Source organism: Mustela putorius, unplaced genomic scaffold (assembly GCF_011764305.1).
Source record: "Mustela putorius furo isolate JIRA1106 unplaced genomic scaffold, ASM1176430v1.1 tig00000765_pilon_pilon_pilon, whole genome shotgun sequence".
In the NCBI taxonomy this organism is placed as follows: domain Eukaryota; kingdom Metazoa; phylum Chordata; class Mammalia; order Carnivora; family Mustelidae; genus Mustela; species Mustela putorius.
In genome coordinates this window covers 8,035,232-8,054,947 of record NW_025421470.1, presented here as the reverse complement: position 1 = coordinate 8,054,947, position 19,716 = coordinate 8,035,232, and the positions used below count along the sequence as shown (strand labels likewise).

The window sequence follows — 19,716 nt, the reverse complement described above, 5'->3', positions numbered from 1 at the left end:
ACAGGCAAACACTGGGGAAGGGAAAAGAGAGAGAGAGAGCTAGGCAAACCATGAGACACTGAACTCTAGAGAATGAACTGCGGGTTGAAGGAGGGCGGTGGGTTGGGGGATTGGTGAGGTGGGTAATGGGGATTGAGGAAGACACTTGTTGTCGTAAGTACTGGGTGTTGTATGGAAGTGATGAATCACTAAATTCTATTCTTGAAACCAACATTACATTATATGTTAACTAACTGGAATTTTTTTTTTAAGATTTATTTATTAGAGAGAGAGCTCGCACACACAAGCTGGGGGAGGGGCTGAAGGATAGAGAGAGAGAGAGAATCCCAAGCAGACTTCCAGCTGAGCATGGAGTCCAGCGTGGGGCCTGATCTCAGGACCTCAATGTGATCATGACCCGAGCTGAAACCAAGAATCAGATGCTTAACTGCCACCCAGCTGCGCACTAACGAGAATTTAAATAAAAACTGAAAAAAAAAATGAAAACGCTATCTCCAAATACAGTTATATTTTGAGGTACTGAGGGGTTAGGTCTTCAACATATGAATAACAGTCTCCTTTTTATGGGGTCCTGGTTGCAAAGCACAGGGCCGTGCCTGTCACCCCATGCAGACAGGACAAGAAGAGATCATTGAAGCAGGCTCCGGTGAGCTGTGAAGATTCTTGGGCATCACAAATTCAGTCCACCTCCTGGAGAGCCAGGCCAGCTCCAGTTGGCATGTTGCTGGTGTCACTGTGGAATCCCAGTGGCTGGAGACAGGTGAATGAACTGGTCCCTGGAGCCCCTGGATGGCTGTTGAGCCCTGGGGCGAATTACGACAGTGTCCACAGTAAAGAGCAAAAAAGCAAAGCAGAGGTGCCAAGTCATCAGATCAGAAGGGTAGGACTGGGGTTTAGGACAAGGACCGTTGTCACACAGGCAATGGGGACATCAGAAGGGACTGGGGCCCGGGTAGGGGGTATTCATCCAAGAACCAATGGAAAGATTAGATATCAGATATAATTAGCTCACATCATGGAGTTAGACGATGATCTCAGGGTCATGTCCTGGGGGACAGAGCCTCCATCTTCATGAGCCCCTACAGACATGCTATACCCATCCTTGGGGACACGATCTCCCTGGCCATGTGCTTGAGCTTTCGCCAGCCTTGGAAAATAAAATGGGCTGATGCCACGTTAGGAAAAAAAATTACTGTATATTTCCAGGAGCCATAGATTGTCTAGGATTGTCCTGCTTTTTTCTCCTCATGTTTTCCATACCTCACCGAGCTCCATCCACAAAAAAGCATTTTCACTTTCAACAGAGAGCCAGAGAGGCAGAGTTTACAGGGAGGGTCTGAATTTCAACTTCTCAGAATAGTAGCAGTTTCAGCGTGACCCTACATGGTTTCACCTGAGAATGAGCTACGGGTCTTGCTGCCCTCATCCGTTCAACTCCCCACCACAATTTATCTGTCATATCGCTAGTCCCATGGGAAGCCAGTGTGACTGCAGAGGGACACCAATTCTGACAGATGACAGGGAGTTCTGGCTTCCCCAGAACATGCTTGCCAAGCCTCAGATTCGAGTGAGTCTGCCTGGGTTCGTGTCCCAGCTCTGATTTTCTGGGTGATCTTGAAGAAATGATTTAACTTCTCCATGCTTTGCTTTCCTTACCTGGAAAATTTAGATAATGTTCTCTCCCTGGGGCACCTAGCTGGCTCGGTTGGGGCAACATGTGACTCTTAATCTCAGGGTTGTGAGTTTGAGTCCCATATTGGATGAAAAGATTACTTAAAAATGAAATCTTAAAAAAAATGTCTTCCTTACATGTTCTTAAAGACAGTGAATTGATATCCATAAACCATAATGCCTGGCACATAATAAATGCTCAATAAATATTAGTCAGATTTAATATTACTACATTAGCTATTACAATTGTCATAGGCAAGTCATTTCCTGAACTTCTGTTACCTCGTCTGTGAAATGGAGAGGAGCCAGGAATGATAGCCACGTCACTTCCTGCTCTGGCATCTTGATTTCTGCTTCTTTTATCCTGCAGAGTCCTTTTTTTTTTTTTTTTTAATTGTTGTTGTCATTTCATTTTGGTTTTGGTTTTGGTCAGGCACACTGTGAACAACCAGGCAAGCTGTAAGTAATAGGAATTTCTTCATTCTCCTTTAGACACAACTGGAAGAGTGAATCTCATTACAGTCACCACCTCGGGGGCCAGTTTACAGATGCCTCTGGGGGGGGTTGTTAATGTCCTGGAGCCACTGGAACAAATTACCACAAACTAGATGGCTTAAAATAACAGAAAGTTATTATCTCACAGTTCTAGAGACCAGAAGTCTAAGCTCAAGCTGCCTGCAGGGCCTTTCCTCCTGGAGGCTCTCTGGGAGAATCCACTGCATGCCTCTCTCCTAGCTTCTGGAAGCTGCCTGCCCTGATTAGTATCCCTTGTCTTGTGGATGCCTCATTCCTGTCCCTGCCTCGGTCCTCACAACTCCTTCTTCTCCACGTGTCTCTGTGTTTCCAGTCTCCCTTTGCCTTCCACTTACAATTTCTCTGGTAAAGATACCTGCCACTTAATTTCAGGTTCACTCTAAATCTGGGGTGATCTCCTCTAGAGATTGTTAATTACATCTGAAAGAAAAAAAATTTTTTTTGAGGAATTTTCTTTTTTTTTTTTTAATTTTATTTATTTATTTGACAAGTAGGCAGAGAGGCAGGCAGAGAGAGGGAAGGAAGCAGACTCCCTGCTGAGCAGAGAGCCCGATGTGGGGCTTGATCCCAGGACCCTGGGATCATGACCTGAGCCAAAGACAGAGGCTTTAACCCACTGAGCCACCCAGGCATCCCAGAAAAAAAATTTTTTAAGTAAAGTCATTCAGAGGTTCTAGATTAGGACTTGGGTGTATCTTTCTGGGGGACACTATTCAACCCACTACAGGTGAATAGCACCATGCTTACTTTGGGCCCAGTCTAAAGTGAGAGTCTCCTATTTATCATGTGTCATAGGCGGATAAAATGGGCTGCTTTCCAGATTCTTTCATTTGAGGTGTTAAGTCAAAGTACATAATTAGGCAATTCCAAAGTACTTACGTGCTTCTTCCTTTTCATCCAAAGTAAACTGTAGGCACAGCTACATACCTGCCAACACTTCCTGGACATCATACTATGTCAGATGCTGTTCTAGGTGGCGGGATACAGTAATGAACAAAAGCAGACAAGAGCCCCATCCCCGTGGAGCTGACAGCCTAGTGAGAGAGGCAGATAATCAATGAAATACATACATATTAAAATATAATGTGTTAAATGTGATAGGTACTATTGAGAAAAACAAAGCAGAACAGGAAGGGGGAGAGGTAATGCCAAGGGGCATGCATCTGTATGTGTGTGTGTGTGGGCATGAGAGAGAGAGAGAGAGAGAGGTGCTTTAGACAGGTGTCTAGCAATGGCTTCATCTTCGGAAGACACTTGAGTAAAGACCTGAAGAAGATGAAGGACAAGCTATGTGGGTATATGGAAGGATGCTGTTCAGGGCAGAGGCCCTGAGAGGTGCGTCTGTCTGGGATCCTTCTGGTCCACCAATAGTCCAGAAGCCTGGGGCTCTAGGGGATGGGCTGGAAGGGAGAGCAGTAGGGGGATCTGAGAGGAGGTCAGGGAGCTGTTGCAATGGTCCGGGCTTTATTGCTGGGAGGATCTGGACTTGGTTCCAGCACCCAGACATTCATCATCACACAGTTAAGCTAGAGACGTCTGCAGTCACAGGGAGAAGCTTGGTTACAAATGTTTATAACATCTCCTCTTTCACGCCTTGAAAACAAATTCCTTGTTAAATTTTTTTTTTCCCCCAGGGGCGCCTGGGTGGCTCAGTGGGTTAAAGCCTCTGCCTTTGGCTCGGGTCATGATTCCAGGGTCCTGGGATCGAGCCCCACATCGGGCTCTCTGCTCAGCGGGGAGCCTGCTTCCTCCTCTCTCTCTGCCTAACTCTCTGCCTACTGTGATTTCTGTCTGTCAAATAAATTTAAAAAAATTTTTTTTTAAATTTTTTTCCCCCAAAACAAACTCAAGCTTTAAGAATTCAAAACCCAGTATGTCTCATCTCACAATTCTACTTCTGAATACATACCAAAAGACGTGAAGGCAGGGGCTCATATGAATGCTGTTCTTAGTAGCAGTATACACAATCACCAAAAGACTGGAACAAGCTGTGTCCCACGATGGATGAATGGAGAAATGGAAGTGATCTACATATACAATGGAATATAGCCTTGAAAGGGAAGGAAATTCTGATGTATGCTACAGGTAGGTGAATGAACCCTGAGGACATCATCCTTAGTGAAACAAAAGGACAGGTACTGCTTGATTCCACTTACAGGACATACCTAGATAATCGTTCATCGAACAGAAGATAGAATAGAGGTTATAGGGGCAGAGCAAGGAGGCAATGGGAATGTGTGTTTAATGGATACAAAGTTTCAATTCCAGATGATGAAAAAGTTCGAGATGGGTGGTGGTGAGTGGTTGCACAACAATATGAATGTATTGGATACCACTTAAAAAAGACTTAAAAATCCAGCTATGGAATACATACATCACAGGGTAAACAGCACAGTGCAGGAGCATAACTTACAGAGTTGTTGAATCTCTGAGTTGTACACCTGAAACTAATGTAACATTGTGTCAATTACACTTCAATTACAATTACTTAAAGTGTTTAAGATGGTAGATTTTATGTTATTTGTATCTTACCATGATTTTAAAAAATAAAAATCAATTTCTTAAAAACAAAAATGTCCCAATGCATCTTATTCCCATAGAAAAATAGACTTTTTTTTTTCCTGGTCTCCAGAACAATCTCTTAGAAAATAATATCAACAGCAAGACCATCTTGAAACTTCTAAATCAGCTTTGGGAATTGTGGAGCCACTTTGTGGAGCAGAGAACAGGAAACAGGTTCTGTCTAAACACAAGGAAAGGAAACAGTCATTTCCCTGCTTGTCTTCAGCACTGTTTATGTAAAAATATTCTGCCCTCTGAGATGTTTTGACTTTTGGTATCCTCCTCCTAGGCAAGCCGGAAACCCTGAGGGTTGACATCTTCACTCTTTGTTTCTAAGCAACAACTGAAAGTCAGCATATGAAAAAGAATTTTTAATTAAAGAGAACAGAGCAAGAAATAGAACCTCAATTTTATCTCTTTCCCACATCACCTCTGAGGCAGGAATCCAGGCACTTGAAGCTATGCAATTTTTCCCAGTTTATAAACCAAGAGTTTAATTAAGTTTCTTAAGATTTCTATAGCTTTTGGCAAATTATTTCCTCTATCACAAACATCTTCCTTGGATTCCCAAAAAGTTTAAGAAATAATTATAACATATTTGATAACACAAAAGTCCTTTGAGTTGACAGTCCTTGACTCAACAGCAGTTTATTTCTGTTACTGTATTTTAATTCTACCTGCAGAAAGAACTCAAAACACACACACCCCACACACATCCCTTTATCCTGCATTACCAATGAACTTATTTTTCATTAAATATATTTTCAGTAGAAACACGCATAGCTATTAATTTTCAGTATAGTTTTTGGAGTTATATCCCAAGTCCTTGAGGGTGAGTATTTACATAAATGTTTTGGAACTTTTCTGTAAGGAGACTTGCTTATGCTTGTCACTTGATTTTTTTTTTATAAGATTTTATTTATTTTACACAGAGAGAGTGATCACAAGTAGGCATAGAAGCAGGCAGAGAGAGAGAGGCGGAAGCAGACTCCATCCCAGGACCCTGAGATCACAACAGGAGCTGAAGGCAAAGGCTTAACCCTCTGAGCCACCCAGCTGCCCCTTGATCTTTGTTGATATCAGTAGGAACTCATTGATATTTATTATATACTTTGGGTATAGTCCATAACTACTTGATATGGTCGCTGAAATTGTCGCTCCAGGCCATGTGTTCCTCCATATGCTCGGTGGAGGAAGAACAAAAGAAAACAGGAAGACAAAACTGAGTGTTTACTATGTGCAGGCGCTGTCTTGGGTCCTTCTTATCTTTGAAACTTACTTTTGCAGCATTGTCTGAATTCCAAGTACCTGCAGGAGCACAAGTTCTGGTATTCTAACCAGATGGTGACTTTATGCCAATTACTCTACCTCCCTGAACCCCAGATTCTTAATCTGTAAGATAAGGATAATGCCTATTTATAGGGTTGGGATGAGGATTATGAAATTAACTATCTTATGAAATTAATTATGGGATTCACAAAAGGAACAAATGAGTCCAATTATAGGAGGTGCCTGGAATAGTGAGAGCCACAGGAAGGAGAATTGTTGTACCAGGAGCTGGAGGAGAGGGTTGTGGGGAGTTTGTGTTTTTTGGCACAGAGTTACTGGGGCTGGATGCACAACAGTGTGAATGTACTTAATGCTGCTGAGTTGCATTTGAAAATGGTTAAAATGGTAAATGATGTGATGCGTATTTTACCACACAGAAATATATGCTCATTGTCGAAAATTTAGAAAACAAATTTTTTAAGTGTTTTAAGTCCTTAGTGGGGGACCTGGCTCTGTCAGTAGAGCGTGGGACTCTTGACCTTGGGATTATAAACTTGAGTCCCATGTTGAGTGTAGAGATTACTTAAAAGTAATTTTAAAAATCTTTAAAATTTTTTATTTTTTATTTAAAATTTTTTATTTTTAATTAAATAATTTATTTTTTATTATGTTCAGTTAACCAGCATATAGTGCATCATTAGTTTTTGATGTAGTGTTCAATGATTCCTTAGCTGCGTATAAGACCCAGTGCTCATCTCAACAGATGAATAAAAAAATTCTTAAAAAAAAAATCCCTGGTAATCCCGGTACTCAGTGGCTGCTTCTGTTTTGTCATTTGTAGCCCCTGTATACTCTGGATCCTACTTTTTTATTTTTTTTTAAGATTTTATTTATTTACTTGACAGACCGAGATCATAAATAGGCAGAGGCAGGCAGAGAGAGGAGGAAGCAGGCTCCCTGCTGAGCAGAGAACCCAACTCGGGGCTCAATCCCAGGACCCTGAGACCATGACCCGAGCTGAAGGCAGAGGCTTTAACCCACTGAGCCACCCAGGCGCCCCTAGATCTTACTCTTTTAACACTATATGTATGTATTTCCCCAAACTGGTGAAAACTCAATGACCATTTTATTAGCTGCATGATGGTCCACCATCACTGATTAGTCATTGATTAGTCATTAGTCATATTTTTCAGCATTATAAATAACACTATAATGAACATCTCTCTGTGAATTAATACATTTTTAATATAGACCCAGAAGGAGAATTACCGAGCCAAGAGGCGATCATGTTTAAGGCACGTGATATACGTGATATAGGAAGGTAATCCGACTACCTTGCCATAGGCTACCTGAAAAGACACTAGATTGAAGGCGCCCACAGAGGCTGCTCAACGTTAATGCAGTACGTTTTTGTTGTTAAGTTGTCTGCTAATGTTGTTCTTCGATTTCCCCTCCCCCTCTCTTACACTTAGTCTTCTTTAATCATTTGTATGAAACCGTTTAGTAAGGTTATTAATTTTCCCTCGCTGCCTTTAATTGGCGTTAATTATTGTCAAACATCTGTTGCTTTTAAGAAAACAAAATGTGGAAGTATTTTTATTTCTTAAGTTCGTTGATTTTTCCCCCCATACAGCACGCGGAAATTCCCATAAATCACATACAGCAAGCTCCAGTTCTCAAACGCAGCGTCAGTGGGGCGCGGAGGAGCAGAGGCTATTTAAGCAAATACTGCCCCCCACCCCTGCCCGCCCCGACTCCAGGCCCGCCGCCGCCTTCGGTGTTCTGTCGCCGGGGCAACTAAGAAACCAGCATTCCTTCCACCTAACCCTGCGATTGGCGACGGTGGTGGCTGCGCTCCCGCGCGCCCTCGAGCCCTGCAGCCTGGGGAAGTGTCCTCAAAGCCGGGCGTCGGCGCCTCCAGGCTCATCCCGGCGCTTTCTAAGCGCGGCCGCCGGCTAACAGGCGGCAGATCCCTCGCATCCCCACGCGGAGTCATGCTCTTTCCCAAGACCCGGACCGTGAGCAGCGTCCTCTCCGCGGCCTTCCACCGCCTGGAAGCGCAGCCCCGTCTCCAGCCAACACGCTTCGCGCAGCGCCGTCGGGGCATCCCGGGCGCGCGCTCCGGCACCGCAGGCAGGGCAGGTCTACGTGGGTCGCGAGACATCCGTAACTGCTCCCCGCCCCGCAACCGCGCGGCTGCTTAAAAGCGTGGACGTGAGATCCTCCGGAAATCTGGGCACCTAGACGCTGCCGCAGAACCAGAACCCCTAGGCCTGCGGGGAGCCCCAGAGGGGCAGGAAGAAGCCAGGGACCCCTTCGCTCCAGCGCCCAGCAGGGGAGGCCCCTGAGCATGTGCTCCGTCACCCCCGACCCCATAGGGAGGGTGCCCCATAGAATCCCCCCACCCTAACACGTTTTCCCCGCTTTCCCCGAGTCACTTCCCGCCGCCCATTCCCCGAGCTTCCTTGTCCCCGCCCCTGGCGACCCTCCCTGGGTTTCCTTTGTCCCCTCCGCACCCTCGCCCCGAGCTTCCTGAGTCTTTTCCACGGATAGTTTCCCCCTCCCCCACTTCACTCCCCGCGGGGCGCCCCTTCTGAAGCTTTTCTCCTCCCCTCCCCCTCTCCGGCTTCCCTGTCCCTTCCCGCAGCCTCCCTGCGCCCTCTCCGCCCCCTCCTCCTCGGTTTCCCGTGTCCCCTCCCGCCCCGCCCCCGTTTTTAAACCTGGCGCGGAGCGCACTGGTAGGTGAGCGCCCTCGCCCGAGCGGTTAGAGGCGCGGCCGTGTCGCTGGCGCCGCGGGAGAGGCGCTGGCTGCGCGGACACCATGAGACCCGAGGCGGCGGCCGGAGCCCGGGAGGCGCGCGGGCGCGTCTGTCACTGCCCCGCGGATGGTCCCCGGAGGCCACCGCCGCCGCGCGGGCCCGAGAGGTGAGGGTGTCCCCGCGGCCCCCTGGACGCGTCGGGAGGCGCGCGGCGCGTCGGGGCAGCGAGCGCAGAGCGGGATGCCAGCGCCGTGGAGCCCCCAGAACCCGAGCAGAGCCCCGGAGCCCGACTGCGACGTCAAGCAAGTTCCTTAGCCTTGGATGGGGACGCACGGTCCTCTCCATTTTCCGCGCACAGCGCCGAAGTGTGGGGGCCCGGGAGGCGCACACCAACCAAAAGGGCCAACGCTTCCATTCATAGATCTGAAATTCACCGGGCTGGGAACTTGAAGTCTCGGGGCCTCCCAGCTAGCCTTCCAGAGAGTCCCCTCACGCGGACTGTCACACTCTTGATGACAGTCTTTGTTTGCCCTGCACTTGGGGCTCAGCCCTTTCAAGATAGTACAGTTAAAGTGTGGAAGGGGTTGGGTGGCTAGGCAGCCAGGGAGGAGAAACCCATTCCCCAACCCCCCTTTTGCGTTGTAGAACCCTGTAGACTCATCTCTGCGGGGTTAGATCCTTCAACAGCCGAGGGGGTGCAGTCGAAATTAATGAGCAACAAAGTAGCCAGCTACAGTGGGGAATCAATTGGAGACTCCATTTGGGTTGGGAGCGGGAAATCTCTCAATTTATATGTCCCCTGATAATTGCATCAGATTATTTTCTCAAAGCCGGTGAAGGCAGAGAAGAGTGTGGCAGGAGAGAAAAAAACAAAAACGCAAATGGCATCAGTTTATTCAGACTGAGAACGTGAAAGAACTTTCTATGGTATCCAGGGACTCTCAGTCAAACACTGGAATTGATAAGAACGATAACTCTGATGATATAATTTTAAAAGACAGAAAATTCTGGGGTTCACCTCTGGTCCCTGCCTTTCCAGCACCACACCATGGAGACCTTGGATCCTCACATCCCGAGAAGCTGAGCTGACCAGAACTGGAAGCCGGGTAAGGCTAAGGCGGGCATTGTGGTATCGAAGGGTTCAGCCAGAAAGTGGCACAACTCAAAAATGACCATGAAAGGCCTCCTCCGCCTGTCCCTCCCTTGGTCCCCTAATGCAGAACTCCTGTGGGCCTGGGAGAGGGAACCTGGGTGAGCTGGTTGTTGATCAGACCTGAGTCACATGTATAGAGACTGGGCTCCTGCTTGCTTTCTTGAAAAGCAACGCCACTATGGCATAGCTCTTTCCGGCATTATAAGAGAGTTCTAGAAAAGAGCGAGCGAGACATTGAGTTCCCCCGCCGCAAACCAGCAGGTGGAGGAGAGGAGAGAAAGCTGCCCCAGTCCCCCTTCTGAGTATGCCATTACTGGTGGGCTCGTACCACAGTGCCAATAAGGGCAGAAACCAGTCTGGAGTGCCCAGAAGTGGTGGTTAAAAGCCCCCACCCATCATCGGGCCCTTCCCGAAGTGCTTTTGGCCAGTCTGCAAGCACTCCTGGGGTAATTCATGTTGTCTGAGCAAATACACTCCCGCCAAGGCTTTGTGGGTAAAGATTAATCTCCACCACAATTCTTTTGTTTCCTGCATTGGTACCTAAATTGCTTTATACTTATTGAAGTAATAGCTTGCTTTCATAGACTTTACCTTTCCTTTTCAAAAATCTTAAAATGTAAGCTGATGACTGTTACAATGCTGGAGAGCTAATCAGGCTGAAAAGGACCATGCATTTAACTTACCCAACATGTGGTATAGGTTATATGTACAGTTATTTGTAATATGATAAGAAACTCAGGTGCACGAAAGCTGACCTTTGACTGTATTTTGATATTCAAACTACTTTACTAAAACAGCTTGGATAATGGAAGTTTTCATTGTTGCTTTTATTTAAAAAAATTAAACATGCAATCTGTATCAGATTAACAAGGTATATGATTTTGTAGCCCAAGTTACTCTTAAATACGTGAAATATCTAAATAATGGAAAATAGTTAACACCTTTTGCATTCAAGCTCAAGTTCTTAAACAAGATTTAAAAAGTGCTTGAGAGAGGGAGAAATGATAGAAGTTCACAATTATCCATTTTTTTGTTAAATGAAATGTATAAGGAGCCTATCCGTTGTTGCAAGAATAAAAATACAATAGCACAGTATAGTATGCAAGGCAGATGGTTTTTTTTTCCTCTTAGGATGAGAAGGATATTTGTGAGAAAAATGATTACTTGCAGGAAAGTGTTAAACTGTAGGGAGTTGCTAATTGATCGTTAGCATGGCAGGGTTGTGTCCGTGGATTTGGGGGGGGGTTGCTCTCAGGGGGCTGGCTAGCTTTTTGCAGAGCCCAGCTGGCCAGGCGGAAAGGACAGCAGCGGGCGACTGCAGGTTCCCTGTAAGGCTTAGGGTTCCGGGACCCTGGGCAAGGGTGAGCGCAGCTTAGCGCTGGAAGAGAACGCTTCTTGCTCAACAGCGCCCTCTCCCGACAACGCGGGAAAATTCCTTGGCTCCAGAGCCCTGTTGCGTATTTTTCGAGAAAGAGAAATTCGAGGGCGGGTTCAAAGCCCTGTGCCCTGAGCACCTGGGTCACCCTCACTCACTGGGTACCCCTACCTCCCCTTGGGAGCTGTCTCCCTCCTGCCTGGGGAAAATGAACCACAGCCCAGGCCTGTGTTGACCTCTGTTATACTTCCCTCCTGGCCCCTTGCCCACCTTGCAAGGGAGGTGATTTCCTGAAAGGAGACGTCTGGGGCTGTGTCCTGCTGGGCTCATCTTCCCATATTACAGGCTTCCCACCCCATCGCTTTATCGGAGTCAGAGGCTGCGTGGGGAGGAGAACCGGAGACTCCAATGGAAGGAAGTCTACGTTTATCTCTTCTCTTACTCCTAAGGACACACACACCTTTCCTTGTATACATTCCTGATCCCCTTGAATTACCCAAGTGTGAATGTGTAGACATTTCTGCCAAGAGAAGATGATCTTTAATTAGAAGATATTTGTGGCATAAAGCTATGTATGTTGGGGGGTAAAGTTTTAGAGTTTCTAAAGGTGTATTGTATGTTTCACAGAGTCTGGTTAGAATGATTCACTTAAAGGAAGCTTTTTTTCTGTACTGACACTGTCTTTTGGGGTCCACCAAAGTTTGCCTTGTTGCTTTAGATGCTCTCCCCTCACAGGATGTAAAATCACCTCTGACAGCGCAGGATTGCTTTCTGTGTTAGTCGGCAGTTAGGGGTATTTTATAATTACAATACAGCTTAGCACGGACATGATTCTCTGGAGTCCTCAAAAAGTGAACTTCATTTTGGAGAAGATTTTGTTCAAAGAACTTCATTTTCTTTCCCTGACATCGCTCATCACAGCATATTGTAAAAAATATAATGGTAAAATATAATGACATTTGCTCGCAAAGGCTACACAGCTATCGCTGTGGGACGGACAGGGTGTGATGATCGTTGGTGAGGAACCATCCTCAGGGTCCTGCTGAGCAGGACCTTTCTTGTCCTGCTCCAGCAGGTTTTGTCTCACTCCCGATCTGGTTCCTGCTAAACGCCACACAAACCCAAGCGCTGGGGTTTCTGACCCATTGCCCTAGCTCATTTCAGCTTACTTTCAAGCAAGAGCGTCTCTTCCCGCTTTCCATAGTAACTACGACTTTCCGAGCTCTGAGATGGAGGAGTTCTGAGATCGAATGACAGTCGCCAGCTTTGTAGCCCATCAGATCATCTGACCATAGTTCAGGCCAAGTTCATTGAGATTCAGGACCTCATGAATTTGGGCAGGACGGGGTCAGGCCTGGACAGGCAGAGTGTGGCTGTCCCTTCACTTCCCTAGCACCAACGCTGGTCACCGCAAGGACAAGCCTGGTGTGCGATCTCTCTCTCTCTCTCTCTGCTTATATCTTATCTCCATCAACGTAGCCCTTCGTTCCTCAGACTGGCTTCCCTCTCCTCCACTCGTGACATTCAAGTGGTCAGGTTGTTTTTTGAATACGACTGAAGTGTCCTTGGAATCCACCTTTCCTTTCCCTTCCTGTCCCTGTTCAGACCTTTATCCCTTCTCGACCCGTACCTCCGAGTCCTTACCTCCCCAAGCTAGACTGTGCGCTGGTCCCTGATCTGACGGTTGAACTCCAGGCTCAGAAGTAGATCCTCAAGGCATCCTGTGATCGGGACTCGGCTTCCTGCTGGGGCCCATTAAATACCACAGCTTCTCCTTCGTTCTGCACTGGGCTCCTCACCCTTCCCCAACTACGATCTCTGTTTTCTGGCCCCTCAGAATTTGATGTTCCCCTCCGCCAAGAATGGTCTCAGACTTGCACACCCAAATGCTGCTGATGTCTCCACGAGGCCCTCCGTGAACTTTTTCTTCCTCCCTGCTTAGAATTGTTGGCATCTTGCTGTAAGAGGCTTTGTAGTGTAGTCATTTTCCTACGTGTGTCTTTTCCCATTAATTGTAAAAGCCTGGGGTCACCTGGGTGACTCAGTCATTAAGTGTCTGCCTTTGGCTCAGATCCTGATTTCAGGGTCCTGGGATGGAGCCCCATATCAAGCTCCCTGCTCCTCCCTCTCCCTCTACTCTTGCTTGTGTAACCTCATTAGCCGCCTCTCTCTGCCAAATAAATAAATAAAAACTTAAAAAAAAAATGCCTGAACTGAAGGACTGTATGGGACTCATCTTCCTGTCTTTGATCCCTCACGGTGCCCAGGACATCTCTGACAGCAGGAAGAGAAAGAGGCTCGTGAAATACCGTAAAGGTGTTTAAACTGTCTCTAAATTCGTATTGCTACTAAGAAGTGCAAACCACTTAGATTTTCTTTTCTAGAATTTCAAGGTGCGACCTCAGAGGGATGTGTTTGACTATGTCTGTTTGTACGTTTCTGTCTTTACAGCTTGAACCTGGAGGTGACCCACAAACTCCGGGATCAAAGGGGGCCTTTGGGTTTCAGCATCCTGTAAGGTAACATGACCTCACAGTAAGAAATAGATTATTTTCTTTTAATAGAGACATAAATACAATTTCGTGTCTTCAACTGTGCACATTCTTGACAAAGTAGAAAATAATTCCATATATTGTCCAATATTTAGTTATTATGACCTCCCAAAACTTCAAGGATATTTTGTTGGATTTCTGGAATCCATTCATTCATTCATTCATTCATTCAGCGTTCTAGTTGCAGGTTGGATTGATGTCTTTCCTTTAAGTCTTTTGTTCATACCTCTCATTGCATTTCATGTCTTGGGTTAAATTCAGCGGAGTATGACTTGTACGTGTGTATCTGTTTATTTACTTAAGTATTTAAGTTTATTCTGATTTGTCTCCCGGGTATCAGTTAGTATACTGTCTAAAGCAAAGTAAACCTTCCAGATACGTGTGTGACTGAATGAAGGGCTGGGGGATGGCTCCACCACGGTGGCCCCTCTAGCCTTTCTGTGCTCCCACGGTCCTGGGGGTGACAGCGCCCCCACTGCTGTGTCCCTCTTACATTCATCCACTGAGGCAGGTGGCTCTTGCTCAGGACTTATGTCTGTTTCTCTGTCTCTTTCTCTCCCCGTCTCTTATTCCCTTCAGCAAAAGGAGCCACTCCTCCTCAGAGTATTTTTACCCTGGTTATCCCGGAAGACTGAAAACTGTAGTAAGATCCAGAGATCCTCATTGCTGGAGATGAAATCGAAAGCCCTTCCGACTGGTCAAAGAGTGATTTCTGGAAAAGGAAGCTTTTCCATCCCCATAGGATCACTTGGGAAGCTTTATTTTTATTTTATCTTTTTATTATAAAAAAATTTCAATCTTACACACAAGTGGAGAGAAGAGTCCTGGGACCCCGCCCCCAACATGCCCATCACCAGCCTCAATAATTATCAACAATTTTAGATCTGATGGTGTTTATCACCCTCTCCCAATTATGTTTTTATTGTTGTTAGAATTTTTTTTTAAAGATTTATTTATTTGAGAGAGAGAGTTCGAGTGGGAGGAGAGAGGGAGAGGAAGACAGAGAATCCCATCCAGACTCCCTGCTGAGCACAGAGCCCAGTGCTGGGTTCAGTCAAACGACCCCCCCCCCACCCCGCCCCCTACCCCCTACCCCTCCACCCCCCACCCAGATCATGACCTGAGCGGAAATCAAAAGTTGGAGCTTAACTGACTGTGCCCCCTGGGCGCCCCTGTTAGAATTTTAAATCAGTTCCAGGCAACTTACAAATTCAAATTCTCCTGTAAATAACTTCAGCATTACAGGCTAATTTTTAATATGGCCAAACCCTAAACTATGTTTATATTTCTGTCGTTATCTGTAATTTATATAATATAGAAATACATATAAATTTAAAGAATAACACACACACACACAAAATAGAGAGAGAGAAAAAGAAAACCGTATAATGGTTTTATTTGTTGCAGTGGTGGTTTGTTGCAAAGTTCCTCAACCCCAGCACTGCCAACACTTTGAGCTGGACAATTCTTTGTTGGAAGGTGCCGTGGTGGGTATGATGGGATGTTTACCAGCGTCCCTGGGCTCTGCTCACTCATGCTGGTAGCTCCTCCTCCGTCAAGGCGACCAGAAATGTCTCCAGACATTGCCAAACGCGCTCTGGAGGTTTCTCAGGAACCTTAGGAAGGTCAGAAGGGTGCTTGGGTGGCTCTGCTGTTAAGCATCTGCCTTTGGCTCAGGTCATGATCTGGCCTTCGTCCCCTCCCTCGTCCAACTCCTTGCTCAGCAGGAAGCCTGCTTCTCCCTCTCCCACTCCCCCTGCTTGTGTTGTCTCTCTCTCTCTCTATCAAATAAATAAATAAATAAAATCTTAAAAAAAAAACTTAGAAAGTTCGGAATCGTCACACATTATTTATAATAGGGCATTTTCTTTCTCTCTTTTTTTCTCCATCCAAGAGAGAAATTACAATCAGCTCTGCAGGGGTGCGTGGTTGGCTCAGTTGGTAAAGGATGTGATTGGATGTCGGAATTGTAGGTTTAAGCCCCATGGTGGGCGTAGAGATTATTTAAAAATAAAAAAATAAATCAGTTTTGCAAATAGTGGTGGTCAAATAATAATCCCTCTCAGTTCCTCAGAAGACCTCAAGAAAAAATGCAAATAAATTAGTGAATGAAAGGTGTAAGAATGAGGGATTATGGGGAGACTGAGGGGTATTTTAAACACTTTACATGAGGGGCTCCTGGATGGCTCAGTGGGTTTAGCCTCTGCCTTCGGCTCAGGTCATGATCTTGGGGTCCTGGGATCAAGCCCTGCATTGGGCTCTCTGCTCCGCAGGGAGCCTGGTTTCCCCTCTCTTTCTGCCTGTCTCTCTACCTGCTTGTGATCTCTCTCTGTCAAATAAATAAATAAAATATTTAAAAAATAATAATAATAATTAGCTGCTTCTCTAGACTGGGGTTTCAGAGCCAGATTTCCTCCAGAGCCCGAAAGGTCACAAGATTCCCCAGACTTGGGGGTGTTGCGGGGGATAAGGACCTAACCTAAATAAGACATATATTCTCCAGGATATATGACATTGTCTCTTTGATCAAAATGAGACTCCTCAACATGAAACTCAGTGTTTTAATTTCCTTTTACCTTCACGGAGGCACACCCTCTCTCCCATGGTGGTCTAAATCAATCTGTTCATCCCAATTATAGGCTCATTTCTGAACTGGTGTGTAGGGTTCCTTTGATCAGGTCTCTCCACCTGCCCACGGTTTTGCGTTCTGATGATTTAGGAAACACTGTGCGCAGCGAAGGCAAGATCAGAGAGGGAGACCGGGGGTTAGCCGCCTCAAGGGGAGAGGACCCGCTAGATGGGAGTTTGCCTGTTTCTGGGTGTATTAATGGTGTATTTGTTTCTTAAATATTAGACTTTATTTACCCATTTCAAAGCGCCAAGAGTATCTGCAAAGTTCTGGGGAAAAAGTGCTGGCCAGTTTCCCAGTGCAAGCCACAATCCACTTCTACAACGACGAGTCCGATTCAGATGATGACGAGCAAGAGGCAGAAAACCAGACTTCCCACCTTCAGCGCTGGGAGACGCAAGGTCCGGCGGAGAACAGCCCGGGAGGGAAGGGCAGAGGTCAGCTGACAAACCCAGGATGGAGTTCTGTAGGACACAGTGCCCTCGGGGGGAAAGGTCAACTTCCTCATGGTGACCCTCTGGAGGGCACAGATCCTGCCTCATCCAAATAAATGGGGTCTCCCTCCCCCACACCAGACTGGGCTCACATGCACTCTGGGGGACAGCTGTGCATTTCCCCTGGTGTACGGGGGTCGGGGGTCGGTGACTCTGACCAGCATTCCAGGCACAGCAAGAACTTGGCTTGTAACTTTCCTGCTCCTGGTGATTCTCTCGAGGGCATTCATGCACACCGTTGGAAAAGGTTTCTAGAACCAGGAGGTTTGTGTTAACATGGGGTATCATCAGATGGAACCAGATTTCAAAGTGCGTTCATCTTGTCGCTCTGTCCTTAAATGACAGGTCATTCCTGTATAGATTAATAACCCACCGATGCCTCCCACTTGACCTCAGACTCGTTATGTAGCTAATTCTACTTTTGTAAGCAAAAGGATTTAGACATTGTCCAAGGGTGGATGTGTTTGCTTCGTGGCATTTCAAAAATATTTATGAAAAATAAACAAAACTGAATAATTTCCGTAAGAGCAACAGAAACTTTAAATATGGATTTTTGGGGGAACAATTCTGGTTAAAGATTTATGATCCTTGTCTAAAGTCCGAGCGTATGAAGATATAGAGAAAAGAGCTTTAACTCTTAGTTGGGAACTGGTTTGGGCTTGTTACTTGAATAAGATAACACTGTTTTCAATCAGATTATCTAATATAAGATTATTTTCATTTTTCATTTTTTTATATTTTGATGATCAAATGATTATGTTCTACAAGTTTATTACTTATATGTGATTGTCTTCCTATATATAGTACATTACATAAGTTTATACTTGAAATAAATATTTTGAAAGACAAAATGTTTGATAATCACCTTTTTTGTGTAAAGACAATTTTATTTATTTATTTATTTAGGTTGTTTTTTTTTTTTTTTTTTTTTTTTTGAGTGATCTCTACATCCAATGTGGGGTTCGAACTCCCAAACTCGAGATCAAGAGTCACACATTCTCTACCAACTGAGCCACCCAGGCATCCCATGTTTAAGACAATTTTAGTTTTTTTTTTTTTTTTTAATTTTATTTAGTTACTTGACAGAGAGAGAGAGCACAAGCTGGCAGAGTAGCAGGCAGAGGAAGAGGGAGAAGCAGGCTCCCCGCTGAGCAAGGAGCCCAACATGGGGCTCGATTCCAGGACCCTGGGATCATGACCTGAGCCAAAGGCAGTTGCTTAACCAACTGAGCCACCCAGGTGCCCCAAGACAATTTTAGATTTAATTAGTGCCTGCATTAAAGTTTTCATAAGTTTGTCTGAATGTTTTCATATTTAACTCTTTAAATGATATTGTTTTTAAAAATAAAAATATACATATAAAAAACAAAAGAAATTATAACCTTGATGCCCAAAAAGTCCACTGATATTAAAAAAAACAGCGTAATACATGCAAATATTTTAACAATCCAAACAGCATAGAAAAGTGTACATTTGCAAAAAGTCATGCTTTCCTGTTTTCCTCTTTCTCTATGCAAAGGTACCAAACATCATTTGTTTTTGATTGCTGCTCCCCTTTAGAAATTACTATTTGTTTTTTTTTTTCTTTCTTTAAAAAAAAAAACTGGAAATTTGTACCTCTTAATCCCCTTTATCTATCCCCCCCCACCTGCCTCCCGTCTGGGGACCACCAAGTTACTCTCTGTATTTAAGAGTCTATTTTGTTTGTTTGTTCACTTGTTTTGTTTCTGAGATTCCGCATGGGAGTGAAATCATACGGCCTTTGTCTTTCTCTGACTTACTTCACTTACCATAAACCCCTTTAGTTCTATCCGTGCTGCTCTAAATGGCAAGATCTCATTCTTTTTTATTTTTTATGGCTGAGCAAATTCTGTTGTGTGTGTTCATGCACGCGCACGCACGCACACACACACACACACCTATACAACATCTTCATTTATCTATCAGTGGACGCTTGGGCTGCTTCCATGTCTTGGCTGTTGTAAATAATGCTGCAATGAACATAGAAGGCCATCTATCTTCCCAAATTAGTGTTTTTGCTCTCTTTGGGTAAATACTAAGTTGTGGAATTACAGATCATATGGTAATTCTACTTTCAATATTTTGAGGATCCTCCATAATGGTTTTCCGCAGTGACTACACCAATTTACATTCCCACCAACAGTGCACAAGGGTTCCTTTCTGTCCATATCCTCACCCACACGTGTTATTTCTTGCCTTTTTTTTTTTAAGGTGTTATATTTATTTATTTATTTTGAGGAGAGGGATAGCATGGGAGAGGGGCAGAGATAGAAGAGGAGAGAGAATCTTTTTTTTTTTTTTGAAGATTTTATTTATTTATTTGATAGACAGAGATCACAAGTAGGCAGAGAAGCAGGCAGTGAGAGAGAGGAGGAAGCAGGCTCCCCGCCGAGCAGAGAGCCCGATGCGGGGCTCAATCCCAGAACCCTGGGATCATGACCCAAGCCGAAGGCAGAGGCTTTAACCCACTGAGCCACCCAGGTGCCCGAGGAGAGAGAATCTTAAGCAGACTCCACACCCAGTGTGGAGCCCGACTTGGGGCTCGATCTCACAACCCTGAGATCACGACCTGAGCCTGAATCAGGAGTCAGACACTTAACTGACTGAGCCATCCAGGTGCCTTGTTTTAAGATTCTTTTTCAGTAAATCTCTATACCCAACGCGATGCTCAGACTTAGAACCCTGAGGTCATGCTCT

At 45.3% G+C, this 19,716-nt stretch overlaps 1 protein-coding gene across 2 annotated transcripts; it reads left to right on the top strand.

Moving 5' to 3' along the window:
* The first annotated feature begins 8,587 nt into the window (after window positions 1-8,587).
* On the top strand, window positions 8,588-17,849 carry RIPPLY3 (ripply transcriptional repressor 3). Of its 2 annotated transcripts, none has more exons than XM_004762147.3 (4): window positions 8,588-8,961; window positions 9,835-9,901; window positions 13,775-13,842; window positions 16,730-17,849. In XM_004762147.3, the coding sequence occupies exons 1-4, from the start codon at window positions 8,858-8,860 to the stop codon at window positions 17,052-17,054; spliced, it is 564 nt and encodes a 187-aa protein (XP_004762204.1). In that variant the 5' UTR covers window positions 8,588-8,857; the 3' UTR covers window positions 17,055-17,849. The 2 variants fall into 2 exon arrangements, with proteins under 2 accessions (XP_004762204.1, XP_044940449.1); XM_045084514.1 differs by lacking the exon at window positions 16,730-17,849 and adding an exon at window positions 14,455-14,864.
* Window positions 17,850-19,716: the final 1,867 nt, after the last annotated feature.